Raw genomic sequence first — 20892 nt, 5'->3', positions numbered from 1 at the left:
GATTTTATTGTCACTGAACAATTGTTAAAAGAAAGTAAAAGTAACTCATACATAGCAGTTAGAAAAATCAAAACACGACTATCAAAAAACACAACTAGGACCAGTAAAAACAAAATGACGTGTGATGTTAAATGAAAATGGCGCAATAAGAGACGTTAAATTCAAATTCAACGTACGTTAAAAATGTTAGACAACGGCGGCAAAGAGAGGCATATTGGACGCCTCAGTAACGCTCACTAGACCCTGTCTCCATGCCAACCAGCGGTTTGGAAGAGGTGGCAGGAAAAGGCCTGGTCTGGAACGTGTTCTAACTGCTTTTAAAACGTAGTACGGGATCTGTGATGTAGGGCGTCTGTTTGTCCCCCGAAAAGTTTTGGGAACTCTGTGTGACACGCCGCACCGCAAACTCCTTTAAAAGCGAGACGTTTCACATGGAAAATAAACCTTTATTGGGTCTCTCAACTGGGTAACGATTCAAATTATTCCCCACAGCTATAACCTTTTTGCACGTTTCGATCAGAACTGCTCACCACACTAACATGGTCCTCAAAAAGCTGACAACAAGCATTTTGTAGGATTTTTATTTTGTTGTTGTTGTTGTTGTTGTCCAAAAGCGGGGGTTTTTGTGCCGTGTCTGAAATAGCTTTAATTGTTATTCAGTCGGCGTGTTCATCAGTTCTCGCTGACAGCTGTAATCTCTTCGTCAAAAACAACCAGTATAACATTTTATTGTCTGACTCATAAGCCAGTGTTTAGGGAGGTTGCTGAAAATGTCCATTTGCAAAACAGAAATGCATTTGTAATTGGGTTTTACATCAACAAATAAAAAAGCAAAAAAAAAAAAAAAAAAAAAACAGCAACTGTTAGGCAAACTGTTAATAGGAATTTACTGGAAGGAAAAAGTCTTGGAGAGAAACATCGAAAATCCTGTCAATGTCAGGAATTTGATGATAATATATATATATATATATATATATATATATATATATATATATATATATATATATATATATATATATATATATATATAAATATAATTTCCAGGGTTTGTGGGAGAGGCCAGTGACTTGAGTTTGGGGACTTTTTAAAAACTTGTGAAGTTATTGCCTCCTGAATGGTTTGCAAGCGTGTTACTGACGGCATGAATTTGCAGTCGCGTGGGGTTTTAGGAAATGTCACAGCGGAGCACAGCGGGATCTCACTAATCCAAATCTCTGGGGAATAAATGGCATGGAACAGCTATGGGATTCAAGTTTGCCCTTGCCGAAATCATTTCAGTGCCTCCAAAAAAAAAAAAGAAAAAGAAAAGAAAAAAATCCCAAACAGAAACTTTGTTTGAACGAGAGTGATTATCAGTATATTTATATCAGCTTAGCCCTTGGTTACTTGTGTTACATCAGCAGTTCAAAGTGTTTTACGTCGTAAAATCATGAAAATAGAAAGTCATAAAAACAACATAAACAGTCGCCAATTGAGAAACCAACAACTTTCATTACATTTTGTCAAGTGCCATCATGGAGACACATCAAATATGTTGGTCAATGTTCAAAAGCGTCTCTACACAGGTTTGGGTTTTAGTCTTGATTCAAAGGAACTCGGTGTTTCGGCTGTTTTGTAGTTTTCTAAAAGTTCGTTTCAGATGTTTTTAACAAAAAGCTCATTTTTCAGCACAGCCACGTTGCAATTAATTCAGGGGATGATTTATATGACACACCAACTCCAAAAAGATTCATAATTATGAGATGAATTCAAATTATGCTCGGGGATTTTTATACTTCTAATAGAAATTTTATGTGGCCCTCCTTGTTTACCCTTCTAAAGGGTGAGCCTTAAAGGGGCGGTGTTACTTTATTTCAGGCACCAAGTCTTTTTGTAGGATGACCAAGCAACTATGTTACCTTCAGTTGTCATAGAAATGCTGTATATATAAAACATGACTTAAAAGAAACTTGACTTACCAATGTGACATCATGACATCGGGTTTCTGTCTCTTTAAGAAGCTCCGCCTTCAACCTGTCGTCACAACAGCGCTCCTCGTGATGCTGTTCACGACTGAACAGTAGCTGGTATGGTGAGCTCAGCAGACTCCACCGGCCTGGAGCGCCATCCATTTTAAAGTTCCAGCTAAATGAGAGTGCTACAGAACAGCTGCAACAAATTAAAGTTTGCAGTTGTAAGTTGGGAGCAAAAAAAAAAAAAGGGAACACTCAGAGGGTGAAAACTGCGCTAACATCTTGAAGCACTGCAACTAGAATCACACACCTGCAGCCCCCCCCCCCATTCTGAATGACTTGCTCACACTTTCAAAAGGTGCAGCTAATGAAACCAATTAGTACAACCCGCCCGAGCGCTCGCACTGCGTTGGCGAGCGAGGCTACGGCTCTGCTGGGCGTTGCGCAGGTATTCCGCTGCTCCGCCGGGCGGATGATGACATCTGCTCGTTCCCAGCGGACCCCGCGACGATCGCTTCCAAACAAAAGGACGACATATGCTGCCAAACAGCTCACTCACAGCCGATCATCGCGCTATCAGGACCACGTTCCCATTAGCCGAGCAAAGATCCCCACAGAACCCCCAAAATAGCACCTTATATCGCGGACAGATTTACAGAACTGCCTGCGAGCGCTGAAAAAAACCCATGTATAACGCGTGTCTTCTGTTGTTTTATGTATGTATCATTTGATTCATGCTCTCCCCCCATTACCTCTGTAATACTCCCATGAATGAGTAAAAGCAGTGGGAACCGAATGTGCTCTGCTCGCGCCGTGAAAATGCAGAGCGTCTCCGTTATCAGCGTTTGTGCCTTTGGCCATGACCCCTTCAATTAGTAACTTTGTATCCACATATTTTACCAATTTCCATTAAACAGATTTTCTCTGGTGTGTGAGCTTTAGAGGCTCTCTGACCTCAGCTCTCTGTAATGAGACACAGGAGATTGATAAAAGGTGCTCAAAACTGCATATAATTGCAGCCGCGACTCCCACTCCTCTTTCTGGAGGATTTAATGCCAGACGAAAATCGCGTTGTGGTCCATGTGAGAATTTGTTGTCCCAGACTAATCATGCCTGCTACAGTAGCTTAATTAGTGTGTTCCTGTAACATTGATTGGTCTTAGCGTTATAACCTTGTGCAGTTTTTTGTTTTGTTTTTTTCCTCCCTTCCTGTTTGAGCCGTGTACAGCTTCCAAAGCCGGCAAAGTTTTTCTAAAAGAAAAATCCGGTTTTTATAACTACTCAGTCTCGGATTTAGAGTTTTAGGGGGTTAAATTAACATAGTTTCTGAAAGAGACCAAATTTGTTTCAGCACAGTCTTGATTTAACTGTGTAGTATAAGAAGACCAGGCATGCTTTCATTTTTTAGGGTTTTGTGCACTTTACTGTGCCATCTTAGGGATTTGACATTTTGATGTCACAGTTAAAGATTTTAAATGAAACTTATTTTGATATCTTGCTAAGATAACCACTGTCATTTATTTAAGAAAGCATGATTTGATATCACACAGCACACTTCACTGCTTAACCTGGGTAGACTTTCTGTTGTGTCTGACATGAAGGAGATTAAAAGATCTGTTTAAAAAAATAAAAAATAAGTCATTTCCCAATCTAAGGAAATTCAGGAACAGATGGGAAGCAAAGTCGTTGACATCCATCAGTCTGGAGACTGTTACAAAGCCATTCCTAATACTTTGGGATTCCAGTGAACCACAATGAGTCTTTATCCACAAACAAAGAAAACATTCAGCAGAATCTTCCCAGAAGGGCCTCATGTGTTAAAGTTACTCCAAGAACAAATCAATGAGTCAACTAGGAGATCACAAGAAAGAATATCAGAGGGTTATCTTGTCTCAAGTAAGGTTTTTGGTTCAATGTAGCAAAAACAAGACTAGTCAAAATGGCGTCTGGGAGAGAGATGGTCCCTAAAATGTTTGTGAAAATTTCCTGTCTAGACAAAAGTAGAATGTGCTGGAAATAGTGCATCCTGTGGTCGTGTGATGGTTAGCTGCTTCTGGACCGGGATGACTCGCCATCACTAACTGCGTTTCCATTCACCATGTAATTCCGCAAAAAAAAAAAAAAAAGACTTGGTTAATGGAAAAACGCTGATTTGGAAAAATCTCACAATGTCCGATAAGTGTATTTTGCAAAACTACAATGGGAACTCCTTTTTTGTATCACACGAGTCACATGATCAACAATCAAGTGTTACAACTGAAAAGACGAAGAAGACAAGAAGTAGAAGGAGGATGACGGCACATGTTTTTTTTAACGAGGCTTCATGTTTTTATGCGTGAACAAACTTATTCACACGTCATTTTAATTGCATTTCTTATTTAATGGAAACACCTTTTTTTTTCTACATTACCAAAATACTGACAAAGTTTTGCACACATTTGTAATGGAAACGCAGCTGTGGATGGAATCATGAAATGTTCTCTTGACCAGAAAATCTGGAAGAAGAATGTCCGCAAATCGTGACATTATGCTTTATAACACCTGGGTTATACAGCATGATAATGATTCATAACACACCTGCACCTGCTAGTCCACATGCGAAGGACTTTAAAAACAAATATTTGTGAGTGGCCTAGTCAAAGTCTGAGCTTGATTCCAATTAAGATACTTTTGCATGACCTTGAAAAGGTTGTTTAAAATCTGCCAGTGTGGCTTAATTTGAAGAATTTTTCAAGGAAAACAATTTCTTCATTCAGTGACTATTGTTGCTGTCGTCCTGCCATCCAGTTAGTTACTTTTCCGCAGTCAGGTTGATTTAAAGCATTTTTTTCCTGTATAAGCAAAACTGTTTTTTTTTTTAAAACTGCATTTTGTACAGTCAGGATGTCGTCATCTGATGTGGAAAATTTTCTTGATATTCTTAAATGTTTAAGCATGGGAAAATAGCAAACACAAAAGAGAGCTGTAAAAAGTGCAGATGATTTTTCATTACAAGCTCCAAATAAAGCTATACCACTTCTATCAAAAAAAAAGAAAAAAAAAAAAAAAGAATTGTTCAGCTTCCTCTCTCTCACACAGGATCTGTTGAATCGCTCATCAGTTTTATTTTCGCTCCTCCTGCCACCTTCCACCTGTTCTGCTCCTTCAGGCTCGTCCTGTTTTATAACAACTAATGACCTTTCAACTGCGCGACAGGCCGGACAGGTGGGAGGCTGATGTAAATCCACGTCAAATCAAGTCCCATTGTGCAAAGCGCCGCATTGTGTGCGGCCGGTCGAAAGGGGCTCCGGGAGAGAGAGGCTTCTCACGCTGTTTCTCCACGAGGGTCTGTCTGAGACGGCCTTTAAATTGTGGCCCCCGGCTGGCGTTCGGTTTGTGAGAGAAGTGGCCAGAGCGAAAACCTTTCTCTCTCTCTCTCTCTCTGGGGCAGCAGCAGCAGACTGGCAATATATAACCCACACATACCGCCAATCCTTTTACCACCCCACTTCAGCTTGCAATTGACTTTTTGACCTATAAATCCTCAACGGACGCAGAGTCAAAGACACGCGAGCTGCTGGAAATTTGGGGTTTGTCGGCGGTTTGACATAACATGAGCGGACGGGACTCAGAGGTCTCCTTGGTCTTATGAGGGCCTGTTGGAAAACTGTCCTTGTGAATTGAACTTCATATTCACTGTCAACGCTTCACTCATAAAAAAAAATAAAACAATCATTCTATATGTCTCACTTCATTGTCTCGCAAAGATGCTTCTTTTCTTTTTTTAAATGTTTGTGTTAAACCACCTCTTGAGTTCAGTGTTTGTTTGGGGCGAGACATAAATGTGAAAATGAGCTTTTTCACATTTTGTCACGTTTCAGCCATAAATGTCGATGTATTTTATTAGTTTTATGTGACAGACACCAGGAAGTTGACAACAGTGAACTAAGAGGAAAATAAGTAGAAAGAAGAATATGAAGAGGGTGGGCTGAAGTTTTCTTCTGCCCATTTTACTCTAATCCCTGAATTAAAATCCAGTGCGCCCACTTGCTTTTATCAAGTGCCGTCATCCAGTTAGTAAATCACGTTCACTTGTGTGTAATCTACTATAAATGTTGCTGTTCTGTGAACGTATCAGATTCTTGGAGAATATTGGTGAGCAAACAGAATCAATGGACCAAAGAAATAAAGCAAAGTCAAGATTACAATGAACAAGGACAACAACTGAGTCAAAATTGAAATAGAATTAAAGTAAAACTAGATTCAAAAAGTAAAAATGATCAGATGATATTTTATTATCTCAAGTAAACGGAGTTGTAGACTATAATCCTTGAGTGACGTTCTGGTGCACACTCCATGCTAGTCGGTGGCAGTAGTGCACCAATTCACTGTTTGCCAATGTCAATAATCACAGAGGAAGAAGAAGAAGAAGTAGAGTGATTGAAGAAGGGTTTTTTTATGAAAACCTGTCAGCAGGGCAACTATTAGTCATTCTCTGCACAAATTGGACCTTTAGGTGGCAGCAAAGTAAACCATTATAACATGGAGCCCCATTTCCAGTTTGCCACAAGCTATGTTAGCAAAACACATGAAACATGTAGAAAAAGACACTCTGGTTAGATGAGATGGAAATGGAACTTTTGACCTATATGCAAAAAACTCTCTAATATTTCAGAAAACTAACATAGGACTTCTAAACATTCCCACTGTAAAACATGACTGTGGCTGCATCATACTGTTCAGGTGCTTTTCTTTAGCAGACGCAGAGAAACCTTCCAGAGGTGACGGGAAGACTGAAGGAGCTACAAAAGACTTGAAACGAGGGACGAATTTTAACCGTCCAACAAATTGACAACCTGAAATGTACATGTTGTCATTTCAGCATTATTGTTGAGTTAGGATGGCCCAGTCAAAGTACAGGCCTCTAATTCAAATGAGAAGCTGTAGAAATATTGAAAGGTTGATTTTCACGGATAACTTCAATCCAGTCCGTTGAGCTGTCAAAAGACAAGTGGGCGAAAGTGTCAGCCTCTGGAAAGCTGGTAGTTAATTCAAAGATTATTAACTCAGGGAGGGTTGTATTTGTAAAACATTCGTTAAAATTTAAAATTCTGCATAATTTTCTTTTACTTCATAACGTCGCATTGGTCTATTGCAGACAATCCCCCCAAAAAACAAACTTTAATGTGACTTTACGATGAAAGCTTCAACAAAGAAAGAAAGAAACAAAGAAAGAGAGAGAGAGAGAAAAGCAAAGGGATCACTGGAGTCCTTTGAAATTCCAGACTTTTCTCCGTGTTTAGCAGACCCCTTATGGAAAAGCAACTTTTAAGCAAAAAGAAATAAGCAGACAAAACAAAAACAAGCAAAACATCTCCCCCCCTCTCTGCCCCCTGCTGTCATGTTGGCAGGCAGATTTAAGCAGGCGTGGATAAACAATTTCTCAAACATTGTTTCACTTTATGGTTAAATTTTCTCATATCAAATTGTTCACAGATACAAATGCTCCCTGAAAATATGGCATCTCCAAAACACACTCATATTTCAGCCCTCATAAAGCCGAGCCCGGAGTCATCCAGCCTGGAAATTGCCCATGGAGAATTCGTGTTCGCCTGGATATTATACGTGCCACATCCCATCCCGGGCTTTGTGAAGACCCTCATCCCTGAATGGCCAATTTCGCCCCCCACTCCCTCACCCAACTCTCCTCCACACACTGACATTTCAGCTATCACACAGCCTTCGGTCATAGGGAAGGAAATCTAGCCCACCCCTCTCTTCAAACACTGTCAGAGGAGAATCTGCCGCTGATACCCCCCTACCACCATCAGCACCACCTCTGCTATACACTCCATCCCTGGCAGCAACATTATGCTGTCCTTGATGTTTTATCATTAGTTTGGGAGTGTGTGGTCCCCCACTGCTGTCTTTTGATGGAGTGCAGACAGTAAAGGCATGGAAACAGCCAGCCAATTTCCCTTGCTGCAGTTCTCCCTCAGCAAGGGGCCGGGCTATCTTCCCCCCCTACCCGCCCAGCACCACAGCCTGGCAAAATAATTCCCCTTGATGAGGCGGGCTTTCAGTCCTCCTTAGTATAGTTGTATACCTGAATTGGCCTCCATTTTGTCTTCCTGATTATTTTTGCGCGAGGTTAGCAGCGGCTCTGATTCGTACAGTGAGGAGCAGAGAGAACAGTGAATGTTGGGAAAGAAGCAATGTCCTCAATCGGTGCCAAACGTCTTTGCTCGTTAGTCACTAGTTGTTTTTCAAAAGTGACATTTAACAGCTAACGTAATGAACTGTAATGCAACCCCAGAGTTTATTTGTCATCTCCTTTTTTTAAAAAAAAAATGTATCCATAAAATCAGCTTTATTTTCGTAACAAAGGTTCTGTCATGAATGCTACCTTCGTTTTCGTTACAAATGTGCGCAAAACTTTGTCAATATTCTGCTAATGCTGAGAAAAACACAATTTTGCACTTGTGATGTGTTCTTTGAATAAGAAAAGCAATTAAAAACCACACATGAATAAGTTGGTTCACACGATGTCATTAAAAAAAAACAAAAAACATGCCGCGCCACCAACTACTTCCTGTCGTCGTTTTCTTCATGGATTGCACCAGTAGCAACATCTGGTTGTTGACTGTGTGACTCGTGTGACGTGAAGAAAGTTTTTCGGTTGGAGTTTTACGAAATAAACCAATTTCGATGTGACCAACAAAACCCACCTCATTCTAGCACTAAAACATTATCTGAGTTTTACTGAAATTGCCATATTGCATTCAGCAAATTTATTATCGAGATGTCAAATTCTGCAATTATATAGTCAATGGAAAATCAGTTACTGTGTGGATCACTTGGAATTGACAGGTGTACCTAATAAAGAAATGTTGGCCTCCTGCAAAGTGCGTCCATCTACTGTATAGTAAAAGAACTAAATTCTACTTTTTTTCTACCACTCAACTTTCCATTAATAAACTAGAATGCAGCATTTTGTGAATAACTCAGTGGGCCACAAGCAGATGATATGCCCCCCAAATCATCACCGACTCTGGAAACTTGAACCATTTCCTCCACTTCTGAAGATTATTTATTTTAATCTGAATGGAGAATTTGGGCTTTTTTTCTCCTTAGCTGAGGCAAAATACTTTCAGTTCAGGAAACGCTGGACCAGACATGTTGCCATGCGTACGTCTATTTGTGATGTCTCTAACCACCCACTCTCCTCCCCTAAGGATCAAAACTTCTCTCTGGTTATCCTTGTTGCTTGTACACCAATGTCTACCACACTTTTTCCTTTTCCAATAATCTATCAGATGGTTGCAAAATAATCCACTAGATTGGTGGATTAGAAAATCCACTAGATTTTCTGATCAACGTCCCAAGATTGTAGAGGCCATTCTATGGTCAATACATAGCATTTACATTCTAAAAAAAATCTATTGGTCTTTATAATATTCAAATATTTAACTTTAAGCCATAATCATTTAAATTTACAGCTATAAAAGCTTCTATTACATCACCAGTTGCAGATAGAAACTATTCACGAGTTTCAGTTTTTGAATTGAATCACTCCGTAACCTTTTAAAGTGATTCTAAGCTATTTAGATGAGTGTATAGTTTACTTACGATTATTAGATTTGTTGACATTCGTGCACGTCTGGATGGATGACCTTATTAGATTCAGTCATTTGTGGTTCCCTACAGCTAATCTACCTTTTTAATATTTTAATACCTCTTTAGAAAACTGCACGGAATATGTCCTAAAAAAGCACATGACTAACGCTGGATGCTGACCGAAGCTGTTAGGCAACAAGTGGAACAACACCGCTTTCTGGACACTGTGTGGAAATAACTAGATTTTTCTTATTTTATTCTTTTTTATTTACCGTAGACTTCTGAGAAATAAAACACACAAAATGAAACTTCTACAGGTATGACGGATTTAAAAGAAACGTAACAATAAAACGAGCATTCACAGCACCACAAGCAGTGGTGGAGAAAGTGCTCAAAAAATTTACTTAAGTAAAAATACAAATACACAGACAAAAATGTACTCAAGTAAAAGTAAAACTACCACATTAACATTTGTACTTAAGTAAAAGTAAAAAAGTACTGGCTTTTAAAAATACTTAAGTATTAAAAGTAAAAGTATTTGCTGAATGCATTACCTAATACAATATCATTAAATGAACCGATCATATTTACATTAGAAATGTGCCATTTTAAAGAACAATGCCACAGATAAAGCATGTTTTTATTATGTTTACTCTTTGTAACATAGTTTAGACTTAGATATGTGATTCTATGCATCATAATTTCAGGGATGGAAACATCTTATCTCCTGTCCTAACATAGCATGAACTTCACTTTTTTTTGCCACTAGTGGCTTTTATTTGGAAAGAAATCCAACAGAAAGGGGATGGAAAGAAGGTGGGCAGGGGAGGACATGGAACCGATGAGCCAGTAGCAGAGTTGTAGTAAAGATCACCTACCCAAGACCAAGTCAAGACCAGCACCCCGCACTACGTGACACGAAAAAATTAAGTTTTACCTATCAAAATTGCTTCTCAGATTGATCTGAAAGATCCACATTGTCCTAAATGTCATATCAATGCAGACTTTGGTCACAGCGTTGTCCCATATATGCGACACCTCAGTCAACACCTCCACACAATAATTCAGCGCATGAGTGACAACTTTTTTTCGCAGATGCAACATGTGTGTCTCAGTACAGCTACAGCTAGCATCACGTCCTCAGATCTTACCTTTCTTTAAGCTTTCCTTCGAAGTGACGCTAAAAGTTGGACGAAGTCCCCACCGTCTGTGAAAGTGAAGCGCTGCTGATTTTACATGTCGCCATATCTTAAGATTTATGCAGCGCTATTATATTACTGACGATTAGACAGACATCTTCTCCCGCTCAGAGGAAACCACTGCACATGTCTGGAGCTCCGCGTGCGAGTAAAGGTGGAGGCGATGGGTGACAACAGACAGTAAGTCACGTTATTGCTTGGATTTTACGTCGCCACCTTAAGACCCTGAACTTCACATTTTAACGGACAAAAAGCGCAACGCGAGTTGGATGTAACGAGTAACGCGACAGTTTTGTAGAAATGTAGTGAAGTAGAAAGTACAGATACTTACTGTAAAATGTAGTGGAGTAAAAGTATAAAGTACCCATTATTAAAACTACTTAAGTAAAGATACACGAAAATTGTACTTAAGTAATATATGTACCACATATATATATATATAAAAAAAAAAAAAAAATTCCCTTCTCACCCTCCGCGGGTGGTCTCTTTCATCCTCTGAGCTCGGGTCCTCTACCAGAGGCCTGGGAGCTTGAGGGTTCTGCGCAGTATCTTGGCTGTGCCTAGAACTGCACATTTCTGGACTGAGATGTCTGATGTTGTTCCTGGGATCTGTTTGAGCCACTGCTCCAGTTTGGGGGTGACTGCCCCGAGGGCCCCTATGACCACAGGCACCACTGTGGTCTTCACCTTCCAGGCCTTCTCCAGTTCCTCTCTGAGGCCCTGGTATTTCTCCAGTTTCTCATGCTCCTTTATATATATATATATATATATATATATATATATATATATATATATATATATATATATATATATATATATATATATATATATATATATATCACGTTAGCTATATATATATATATATATATATATATAGCTGACTGTATAGCTCAGTGGGTAGACACCAGTCTACCACCCGGGAGACCGGGGTTCGAATCCGGGCTGGGGCGAGTTACAACAGTGCAATTGTGCAATTGAGCTATGCAGTGTGGGTCCTTAGGCAAGACCCTTGGAGCTATATAGCCTACCTCATAACATGAGAGACATTGATACGCATAACATGCCGGCTCAGACGTCGCCCGGCCAAACAAGGTCTGCGTCAGGTGCTGGGGAACCAGAGCACCTTGATGAAAAATGGGCTACTGGAACAAGACGGAAATGGGCGAGAGACGAAAACATGGATCTGTTGGAATGCTACTACTCAAGTAACCCTAGTCAGAGGGGTTACATGCAAAGACTGAGGGTGGAATGGTTACTTCGACACCCACAGTCTACAATGACTGCCAAACAACTAGTAGCTCAGTGTTCCAACATCCGCAAACGGCAACTGCTATCACAACTTGAGATTGACGAGGTACAACACAAATGCTACGGCAAAAGGGAGGAGCCCAAAGATAAGGTCAGGGGGGAGTTAACTACTCCCCACCCCGAGACTGGGTATGCAGCCCCAGTAATGAACGAACTATCAAAGCTGAACGAGACAGCAACTGACCTGAGAGAGAGAATCGTGGCCCGAATGAACACCAGGCAACCCCGACGCCAATTACAACGGCTGAGTGAAGTACCATCAGAAAGTCTCATTGAAGATGTGAATGCAGCATTGAGAACAATCCCTACCAACACCATAACAGAAACCAATGAGCTGATATACAACTCAGCATCAGTGATCCTTGAAATGCTTGGCTATAAGAGCAACTATGAGACCCAATATCCATCATGGAAAAGACGGTTAGAGGCTAAGATCAAGATAACAAGGAGGGAAGTGAGCCAACTGTCAGAGCTCCAAAGAGGTGCAATGAAAAGACCAGTACCTAAGAAGTACAGCCAGATGCCCATACCTGAAGCACTCGAAACTGCCAAACAAAGGCTCCAAGCCTTGGCCAGCCGCCTAAAGAGATACACAAGAGAGAATGAAGCCAGGAGGATTAACCGGCTCTTCTCCACCCAACCAGCTAAAGTGTACTCTCAATGGCAGGGTACTAACAACAGAGCAGACAATACTGGACAATACTGGAAAGGACCACAGCAACCTCCCTGAACAAGCCCCGGTAACCATCACTGTGGCAGATGTCCAAGAAAGAGTCTCGGGTATGAAAACTGGACAGCACCAGGGCCTGACATGATCCATGCCTACGCACAATCCTGATCCAGAAGGACCCCTCAAAGGGTTCAGTCCCATCCAACTATCGGCCGATAACCTGTCTCTCTACAACATGGAAGCTCATGTCAGGCATCATAGCAGCTAAGATAAGCGGGCACATGGATAAATACATGAACACGGCACAGAAGGGCATCGGCATAAATAGCAGAGGAGCCAAACACCAACTCCTTGTAGACCACACAATCACCCGAGGGAAAGCATACATGGAACGACATAACCAAGTGGCGGGCATAGTGTACAGGAACATCTGTGCCGAATATGGACTGGAAGCCCCGAGGTCAAAGTGGGGAACACCCCCAAAAGTGGTGGAGAATGACCGAGCTAAGATCCTGTGGGACTTCCAGATCCAGACAGAAGGTGAAGACCACAGTGGTGCCTGTGGTCATAGGGGCCCTCGGGGCAGTCACCCCCAAACTGGAGCAGTGGCTCAAACAGATCCCAGGAACAACATCAGACATCTCAGTCCAGAAATGTGCAGTTCTAGGCACAGCCAAGATACTGCGCAGAACCCTCAAGCTCCCAGGCCTCTGGTAGAGGACCCGAGCTCAGAGGATGAAAGAGACCACCCACGGAGGGTGAGAGGGGAATTTTTTTATATATATATATATATATATATATATATATATATATATATATATATATATATGTGGTACAGACCAAAAGTTTTCAAAATTCAAAGAGTTTTCTTCCTTTTCATGACTATGAAAACTGTAGATTCGCACTGAAGGCATCAAAACTATGAATTAACACATGTGGATTTATATACTTAACAAAAATGTGTGAAACAACTGAAAATACAGCTTATATTCTAGGTTCTTCAAAGTAGCCACCTTTTGCTTTGATTACTGTTTCACACACTCTTGGCATTCTCTTGATGAGCTTCAGTCACCTGAAATGGTCTTCCAACAGTCCTGAAGGAGTTCCCAGAGATGCTTAGCATTTGTTGGCCCTTTTGCCTTCACTCTGCAGTCCAGCTCACCCCAAACCATCTCGATTGGGTTCAGGTCCGGTGACTGTGGAGGCCAGGTCATCTGGCGCAGCACCTCATCACTCTCCTTCTTGGTCAAATAGCCCTTACACAGCCTGGAGGTGTGTTTGGGGTCATTGTCCTGTTGAAAAATAAATGATGGTCCAACTTAACACAAACCAGATGGAATAGCATGCAAGATGCTGTGGTAGCTGTGGTAGCCATGCTGGTTCAGTATGCCTTCAATTTTGAATAAATCCCCAACAGTGTCACCAGCAAAGCACCCCCACACCATCACACCTCCTCCTCCATGCTTCACGGTGGGAACCAGGCATGTAGAGTCCATCCGTTCACCTTTTCTGTGCCGCACAAAGACACGGTGGTTGGAATCAAAAATTTGGACTCATCAGACTAAAGCACATATTTCCACTGGTCTAATGTCCATTCCTTGTGTTCTTTAGCCCAAACAAGTCTCTTCTGCTTGTTGCCTGTCCTTAGCAGAGGTTTCCTAGCAGCTATTCTACCATGAAGGTCTGATTCACACAGTCTCCTCTTAACAGTTGTTACAGAGATGAGTCTGCTGCAAAGTTTTCCCAATTTTTCGGACTGACTGACCTTCATTTCTTAAAGTAATGACGATCACTCGTTTTTCTTTACTTAGCTGCTTTTGTCTTGCTGTAATACAAATTCTAACACTCTATTCAGCAGGACTATCAGCTGTGTGTCCACCTGACTTCTGCACAACACAACTGATGGTCCCAACCCCATTTATAAGGCAAGAAATCCCACTTATTAACCTGACAGGGCACACCTGTGAAGTGAAAACCATTTCAGGTGACTTCCTCTTGAAACTTATCAAGAGAATGCAGAAAGTGTGCAAAGCAGTAATATAAGGCATATTTTCAGTTGTTTTACACTTTTTTGTTTAGTACATATTTCCACATGAATCTACGATGTCAATAGTCATGAAAATAAAGGAAACTCATTGAATGAGTAGGTGTGTCCAAACTTTTGGTCTGTACTGTATATATATATATATATATATATATGAGCTGCTCAGTGCCTGAGCACTTATCTGTGCATCTGCCGGTGCTGATGATCCATCTGCCCGTCGCTCCATGTCCTCCTGCCAGCACACCCAGCCTCCATCTCTGCGTCTTCATGGTTCCATGCGGCCAATTGGCCGCCCACCTCTGGCTCTTCGGTGGTCCAGTCTACACCGTTGCAAGCGTCTGGACTGGCCACAACTCCTTGACAATGACTCTGTGTGGGCCATGTTCCACCCACTATCTTTGTTGTTGGCCAGTTGTCACTTTGACCCCAACGCTGTATTCGTCCTGTCCTTCTGTGGCCTTTTCATAGATGAAGATGTACCCATTGCTGCAAATGTCAGCTTCACAGTTGATATTAGCCAGTGATACCTGCTCATCCTCTGCCTTAAACACCAGCTCTCCACACATCAGATATGTGCAAAGGCTGCTGGTGTCAGAAGTTGTTGCCTGTTTCCAGCAAATGACTGAGGACAGATGGTATATCTGACTTCCAGTTTTTACAGGAACTTCAAGGGCTGCTTTAGGTACCACAGGATGTCCTTCTTTAGAGGAAACTTCATTGTTTGTAGCGTCCATGGTCTCAAAACTATCTGTGGAATTTTGAATTCCATCCTTAAAGTTTTCATCAACTGAAGATTATTCCTCCGTTGAAGAATCAATAAAGATTATTTCAAAATTCATCAGACTTTTCTCGCTGTCACAGCTTGCTTGAACAGCCAGGTCCACGTGTTCATGGGGAACATAAACACTTTCAAAAGCATTAAAGTCTTCAAAAGTGTTTTCAGTGTTTACTTCAGTATCCCCAGCGCAAGCTTCCAAGTGCAGCTTTGTTTTGATTTCAGTAACACTTTCCAAATCAACTGTGTCCTCAGATGTCAAATCCTCCTCGATGGTTACTTCCTCAACTTCAGAGGAAGTTTCCATGTCTTCCGGCATAATCTCTTCAAAACAAAAGTACTTCCATCTATTGTCCTCTTTGCTTTCCACTAAAAGTCCTTCATCTTGTACCGAATCATCTCTGTGTTTTAAGTTTTCTTCGGTGACATCCTCAAAACAAAAGTACTTAAAACTTTCGTCAGAAGGGCTCTCTTCTGGAATTTCTTCATCCTTAATCCTATATCCCAGGAGTTTTTCAACTCCCTTCATCACGAGATAGCCAAGGCCCCAACCGATCGTAAGAATCATTTTTACTTTCTAAAATCACTCTTAGAAATTGTCTCTCTCGAAGTGTTCTGCCTCCAACGAAGTTGAAAAGGAAACTGAGGATTCTTGTATTCCAAATGATGATAATAATCTTTTGAACCTTTATGACATCATCGATGAGAACATTGATGACATGATGATGTCAAACAACCATGTGTCAGGTTCTTGTTTGCTTTAGTTGCTCTGGAAACACAATGAATTATGTATGATGTAAGACTACTGTCAATTAAAAATCAATTCGTAGACATCTAAATTTGTGGATGTAAGTCAATAAATGTGCATAAATTTAGGTTTTGTATTTGTCCTGCTTTCCAATTCATACATACGTGTAGAAATCAAAGATTTTACCTATGAGAAATAATAAATAATATTAATAATAAATAATAATAAATAATAATAAATAAGCAAATAAATTAATACAAGTGTTTTTGATAGGTTTTATAGAGAGAGTAAGTATTTTTCCGGAAGTTCGACACACATCAGTCACATTTAGAAACTGGCTCTAGGCCATCGGCTTGATCTATTTTGAACTGAGTGAGGAGGATCCTCTTAAACTTATCATGTCTTGCCTTAATTGCTTGGTCTGTTCATAAGGAAAACATTTAACAACATCATACATATATTAACATTTGCAATGGAGGTTTTATTCTTAGTTTGTTTCTTTGATTCGTCTCCAGCTAATGTTCCGGGCAAGAGGCAGGGTTCACCCTGGACAGGTTGCCCGTCTGTCACAGGGCCACACAGAGACACCTGGGGACAATTTAGAGACACCAATTAATCTGACAATCATGTTTTTGGACTGTGGTAGGAAGCCAGAGTACCCAGGGAGAACCAACCATGCACAGGGAGAACATGCAGACTCCATGCAGAAAGGCCCCAGGCTGGGAATCGAACCCAGATCCTTCTTGCTGCAAGGCAACAGCTCTACCAACTGCACCACTGTGCAGCCGTGTTATTAAGCATGTTGCGATAAAAAAAAAAAAAACATAATAAAAATAGCAGCATAGCAGCAAGTGTTCAGTCCTTTGTGGCACTTGAGTTTAGGTCAGATTTCAATTAAGACCAGATCAGTTTTTGGTCTGTTGAACAGAAAAATGTTTTTACTCTCTTACCATAAAACTAGGGTTTGATTTCCTTTCACACCTGGACTCAGTGAAAGAATGTCATGTAAATTCCATCTTCAAACGATATTTACTTTGAAAATTAGTGACATGTTAAATTCTTGTTAAATATTTTAGGCTATACGGATAATATTCAATACATTTGTATATTATTGAAAAGTTCATTTATTTCAGGAACTTTATCACTAATTGAACACATTATGTAGATTAATTACACTCATGGATATTTGATTTCCTTTATTTCTGTTAAGTGTGATGATTTTCCTCTAACAGTTCATGAAAACACGACATTTAAAATTAGATTATAACCCCAGACCAATGAAAAATTTTACTTTTAAAAAACAGAAAAGTATGCCAAACAACTACTTAAAGGTTATTATTTTCAAAATCACAAAACTCATGAAGACATTTTTAATTATTGAGTATGACTGTCGTATCTGTGCTTTGAAAATGGCTGAACAGAACAACTAAGACTGGGTGAGTTTGAGAAAATATATTTTCAGGAACATAAACAAAACGTAGGAACATAAACAATGTTTTTATGAAATGCTGAGTGTAATGATTCTGTGTAACGACAGGCTGTTATAACCAAATGTATTTTTACATGAGAACATGTCAACCATTCATGAATGCATTAGTGTGGATTATCAGTCATGAGGACAAAACCATCCTAATGCTGGTGTTGGTCATGTCTTTAGCTGGACTGATGTTATTACTCCTGTGCTGCTGCGGTTGTTACCACATCTTCTTGTTTTCCCTTTCTGAGGTCGGCAAGTAGGACAGGGCTTGTGCAGGTCCACATGTGGTTAGAGCTCAGTAATCATTTATTTAACTGATTTTATCTATTTCAAAGAGTCCAAACTCAAAGAAACAAACTTAATTCACTGTTTATCCCAGTTTGTAAACAAGGACAAAGTTTAGTTTTAGGACAAAAAAGTCAAGCATCAGTTATTTCCTCAGGAAATTCAAGGCTATTGCTTCAAAACACCAACATGAGCTCAGTGTAGGAGGATTTTAACCCTTGCGTGTGCGAGACTGAAGCAATACAATTGATGTCGCCTCGGGGCCCATGCGGACCCCGCAGAGGTGAAAACCACACAGTTGATGCGTTACAGAGGAAGCCAATCTGCCGCTGCAACGGTGGTGTAGAGCAACACAAAACACAAACACCAGAGTTCACAGTAGATGCCGGCATGCAGCCGAGTGAACGCAGCTAGCTAGCTATCCGTCAGAAGGTTCAGCAAATCTGTTGTGGAAATCTGAGTTCAAGCTGAAATTATGTTAAATATTTTTGGATTTTTGATTAGGAAATAAAGAGGCGAACAAAAAACAAACATGAAAAACGTCTCACCTCAAAATAGAAAAAAATCAAACTTTTTATTATTTCCACCCATTAATCCAAAAACTGACATCTGATTATCAGCTTGAAAAAAACATAACATTCATAACCATGATAAAGAAAATGTGCAGCAATTGATGCTAGGAGCAATTAGAAAATATATAAAGATCCAAAAAGGTGTCTTTAATTAACATTAATGAGTAGATAGCTTTTATGTTTTATTTAATCACCAAACAGGGCATATCTCCATATAAAATTACCATTTAAAAAAGCACTCAAAGCTGATAAATCAGTTCTCTAAATCAGTGACGTACAGAATTTCTAAAATTTTACATTTATTTCTTTCAGTGTAAAATATTTTGTGATGTTTGATACTTTAATGAAAAAAAAACCTAACATTTGCTGTACATTTATTGTTAACATTTATTCTGATAAAACAATAAAACAACCTAATAAGCAATGATCATCAGCGGTCATTTACAACAAGCATTAAACCATTAAACATTATAAAAACCTCATAATAATATCAGTGATCATGACACTATGCAAACTCAGAACACTTTGATACAAATACAAACTATTATTACCATGACATAATAAGTTTTGCTCGAAGAAGGAAAATCAAACCAACCAAAAAAAAAAAGGTTTGCTTATTTGCTTATTAATAATATCAGCCAAAAATAATACTATAATACTAATGGTCATTTAAAGAACAAATCATACAAATAGACATCAATATTTCCTACTTTAAAAGGTTTGTTAATGCTTTCTGTATGCTTTATTTTGAAATGCTGATATATTTTGACTAAAATACCAGAATGTTCACATAACTTTTATACTTTTGGCTGTCTGACAACACATTTTGAATATTAAATCAGGTGTTATGATCAGTTCCTCAGTACTTGAATAATTTACCAAATACTTTTTACACTTGCTTAATTGAACGTGTTTAAGGTCTGCTACTCTGTTTGGAGTACAATTTTGGGGTACTCTAACCGACCTCTATGCTCTATGGATCACCTTTTAAAAACAAAAAACACCGCCATAAAATAATGTCTATCACTGCAGCAGACGTCCCCCATGCATGGACGACGCGCCGTGGGGAGCATCTCTTATTTTTATTTCTGAAAGGTGGCAACCCTAGTTGGCATGAAAAAATGAACAGATGGCTAACAGGATGTAGCGTTAGCCACTTTAGCTTCATGCTAACATCAGTTCCTTGCTGATGTTAGCTTTTGGCACGAGACACTACTGCTTCAAAAATGGGTTTATAAGTATTTTTTTTAACCCCAAGTCTGTTTGAAAACAAATGTCAGATGCCAAGGTGTTCATAAAAGCACCAACAAGTTTGGAAATTTAAGCGTTCACAACGTTTTTACTAAGCTAGGCTATTAAAAGCATCAGGGATTTATTTATTAAGCAAAAAACTTGTTAATAAAATCGAGTTCTTCTAAAGAAAACAAAATGGTTGTCTATGGAAAAAGTTTAAAGTTCTTGAAGGATTCTTTCTGAAAGGGTAGGTTTATTTTATTCACGGTTATTGGGTTATTTATTTATTTACATGTTTTTTATGAGAAAAAGACGGGGGGGGAAATCATTTCCACCTGCATTTTTTTATTCAGTTCCTCACAAACATGTTGAGAAATGTATTTAAAGCAAATACAGGTGAGGTTAGTAACTGTAAACAATTCATTAGAGCAATGTAAAAAGAAAAAATGCAACACAGTTGCCATAGATATAGACCAGGGATGATTCAATAGTTTCAAGAATGTTTTCTAAAAACACAGCTATTGATAGACTTTTTTCAATGTTTATTTATTTTATTTATTCAAGGACATATGTCATTTGCAAATGTATTTTTTGAGGTTTAAAAACAGTTTCCATGGACATTGTATGTCAAGCTCTCCACGAACGAATACGAAAACCAAACAAAAAAGATGTTTGGTAGTAGTTGATAGTATTTGGAGTTTGTCATCTCTGCTGACATCTGACACTTTTATTGTTTAAAAACTTGGGGGGTGGAAAAAAAAAAAACCCTGAACCTATCATTTGTAAATGCAGCCTCTCGCCTACTAACATGTACTTTAGCTCACACAGTAGCTTCAACATGTGCATGTTAGGATTTCTTTGGTTTGTTTGTTTTTTTTATAAATAGTGCAGCTTCTCATCTTCAGTGACTTTGTCTCTTTCTTTGCTCTTGTCTTTATTTCTTATACATGTTCTTTATTTTTTTTCCACTCTTTTCATCTAGATGCTCCCACCACTATCCCCACACCCACCACCAACCCAGTCAACACGCAAG

General features: G+C 39.6%; 1 protein-coding gene across 2 annotated transcripts in view; it reads left to right on the top strand.

Moving 5' to 3' along the window:
- Positions 1 to 20892, top strand: part of cadm1b (cell adhesion molecule 1b) — a 256745-nt gene that overhangs the window by 212708 nt on the left and 23145 nt on the right. For both annotated transcript variants that reach the window (XM_088012052.1, XM_088012053.1), the window contains one exon: positions 20842 to 20892. In XM_088012052.1, the coding sequence (XP_087868178.1) occupies positions 20842 to 20892 (51 nt within the window). The remainder of the gene's footprint in view (positions 1 to 20841) is intronic.

The sequence above is a fragment of the Poecilia mexicana genome, unplaced genomic scaffold, assembly GCF_051168715.1.
Source record: "Poecilia mexicana isolate PSO_F unplaced genomic scaffold, ASM5116871v1 scaffold_13, whole genome shotgun sequence".
Classification (NCBI taxonomy): domain Eukaryota; kingdom Metazoa; phylum Chordata; class Actinopteri; order Cyprinodontiformes; family Poeciliidae; genus Poecilia; species Poecilia mexicana.
Note: the sequence above shows the minus strand (reverse complement) of the source record. Positions and strands in the feature narration are given on the sequence as shown.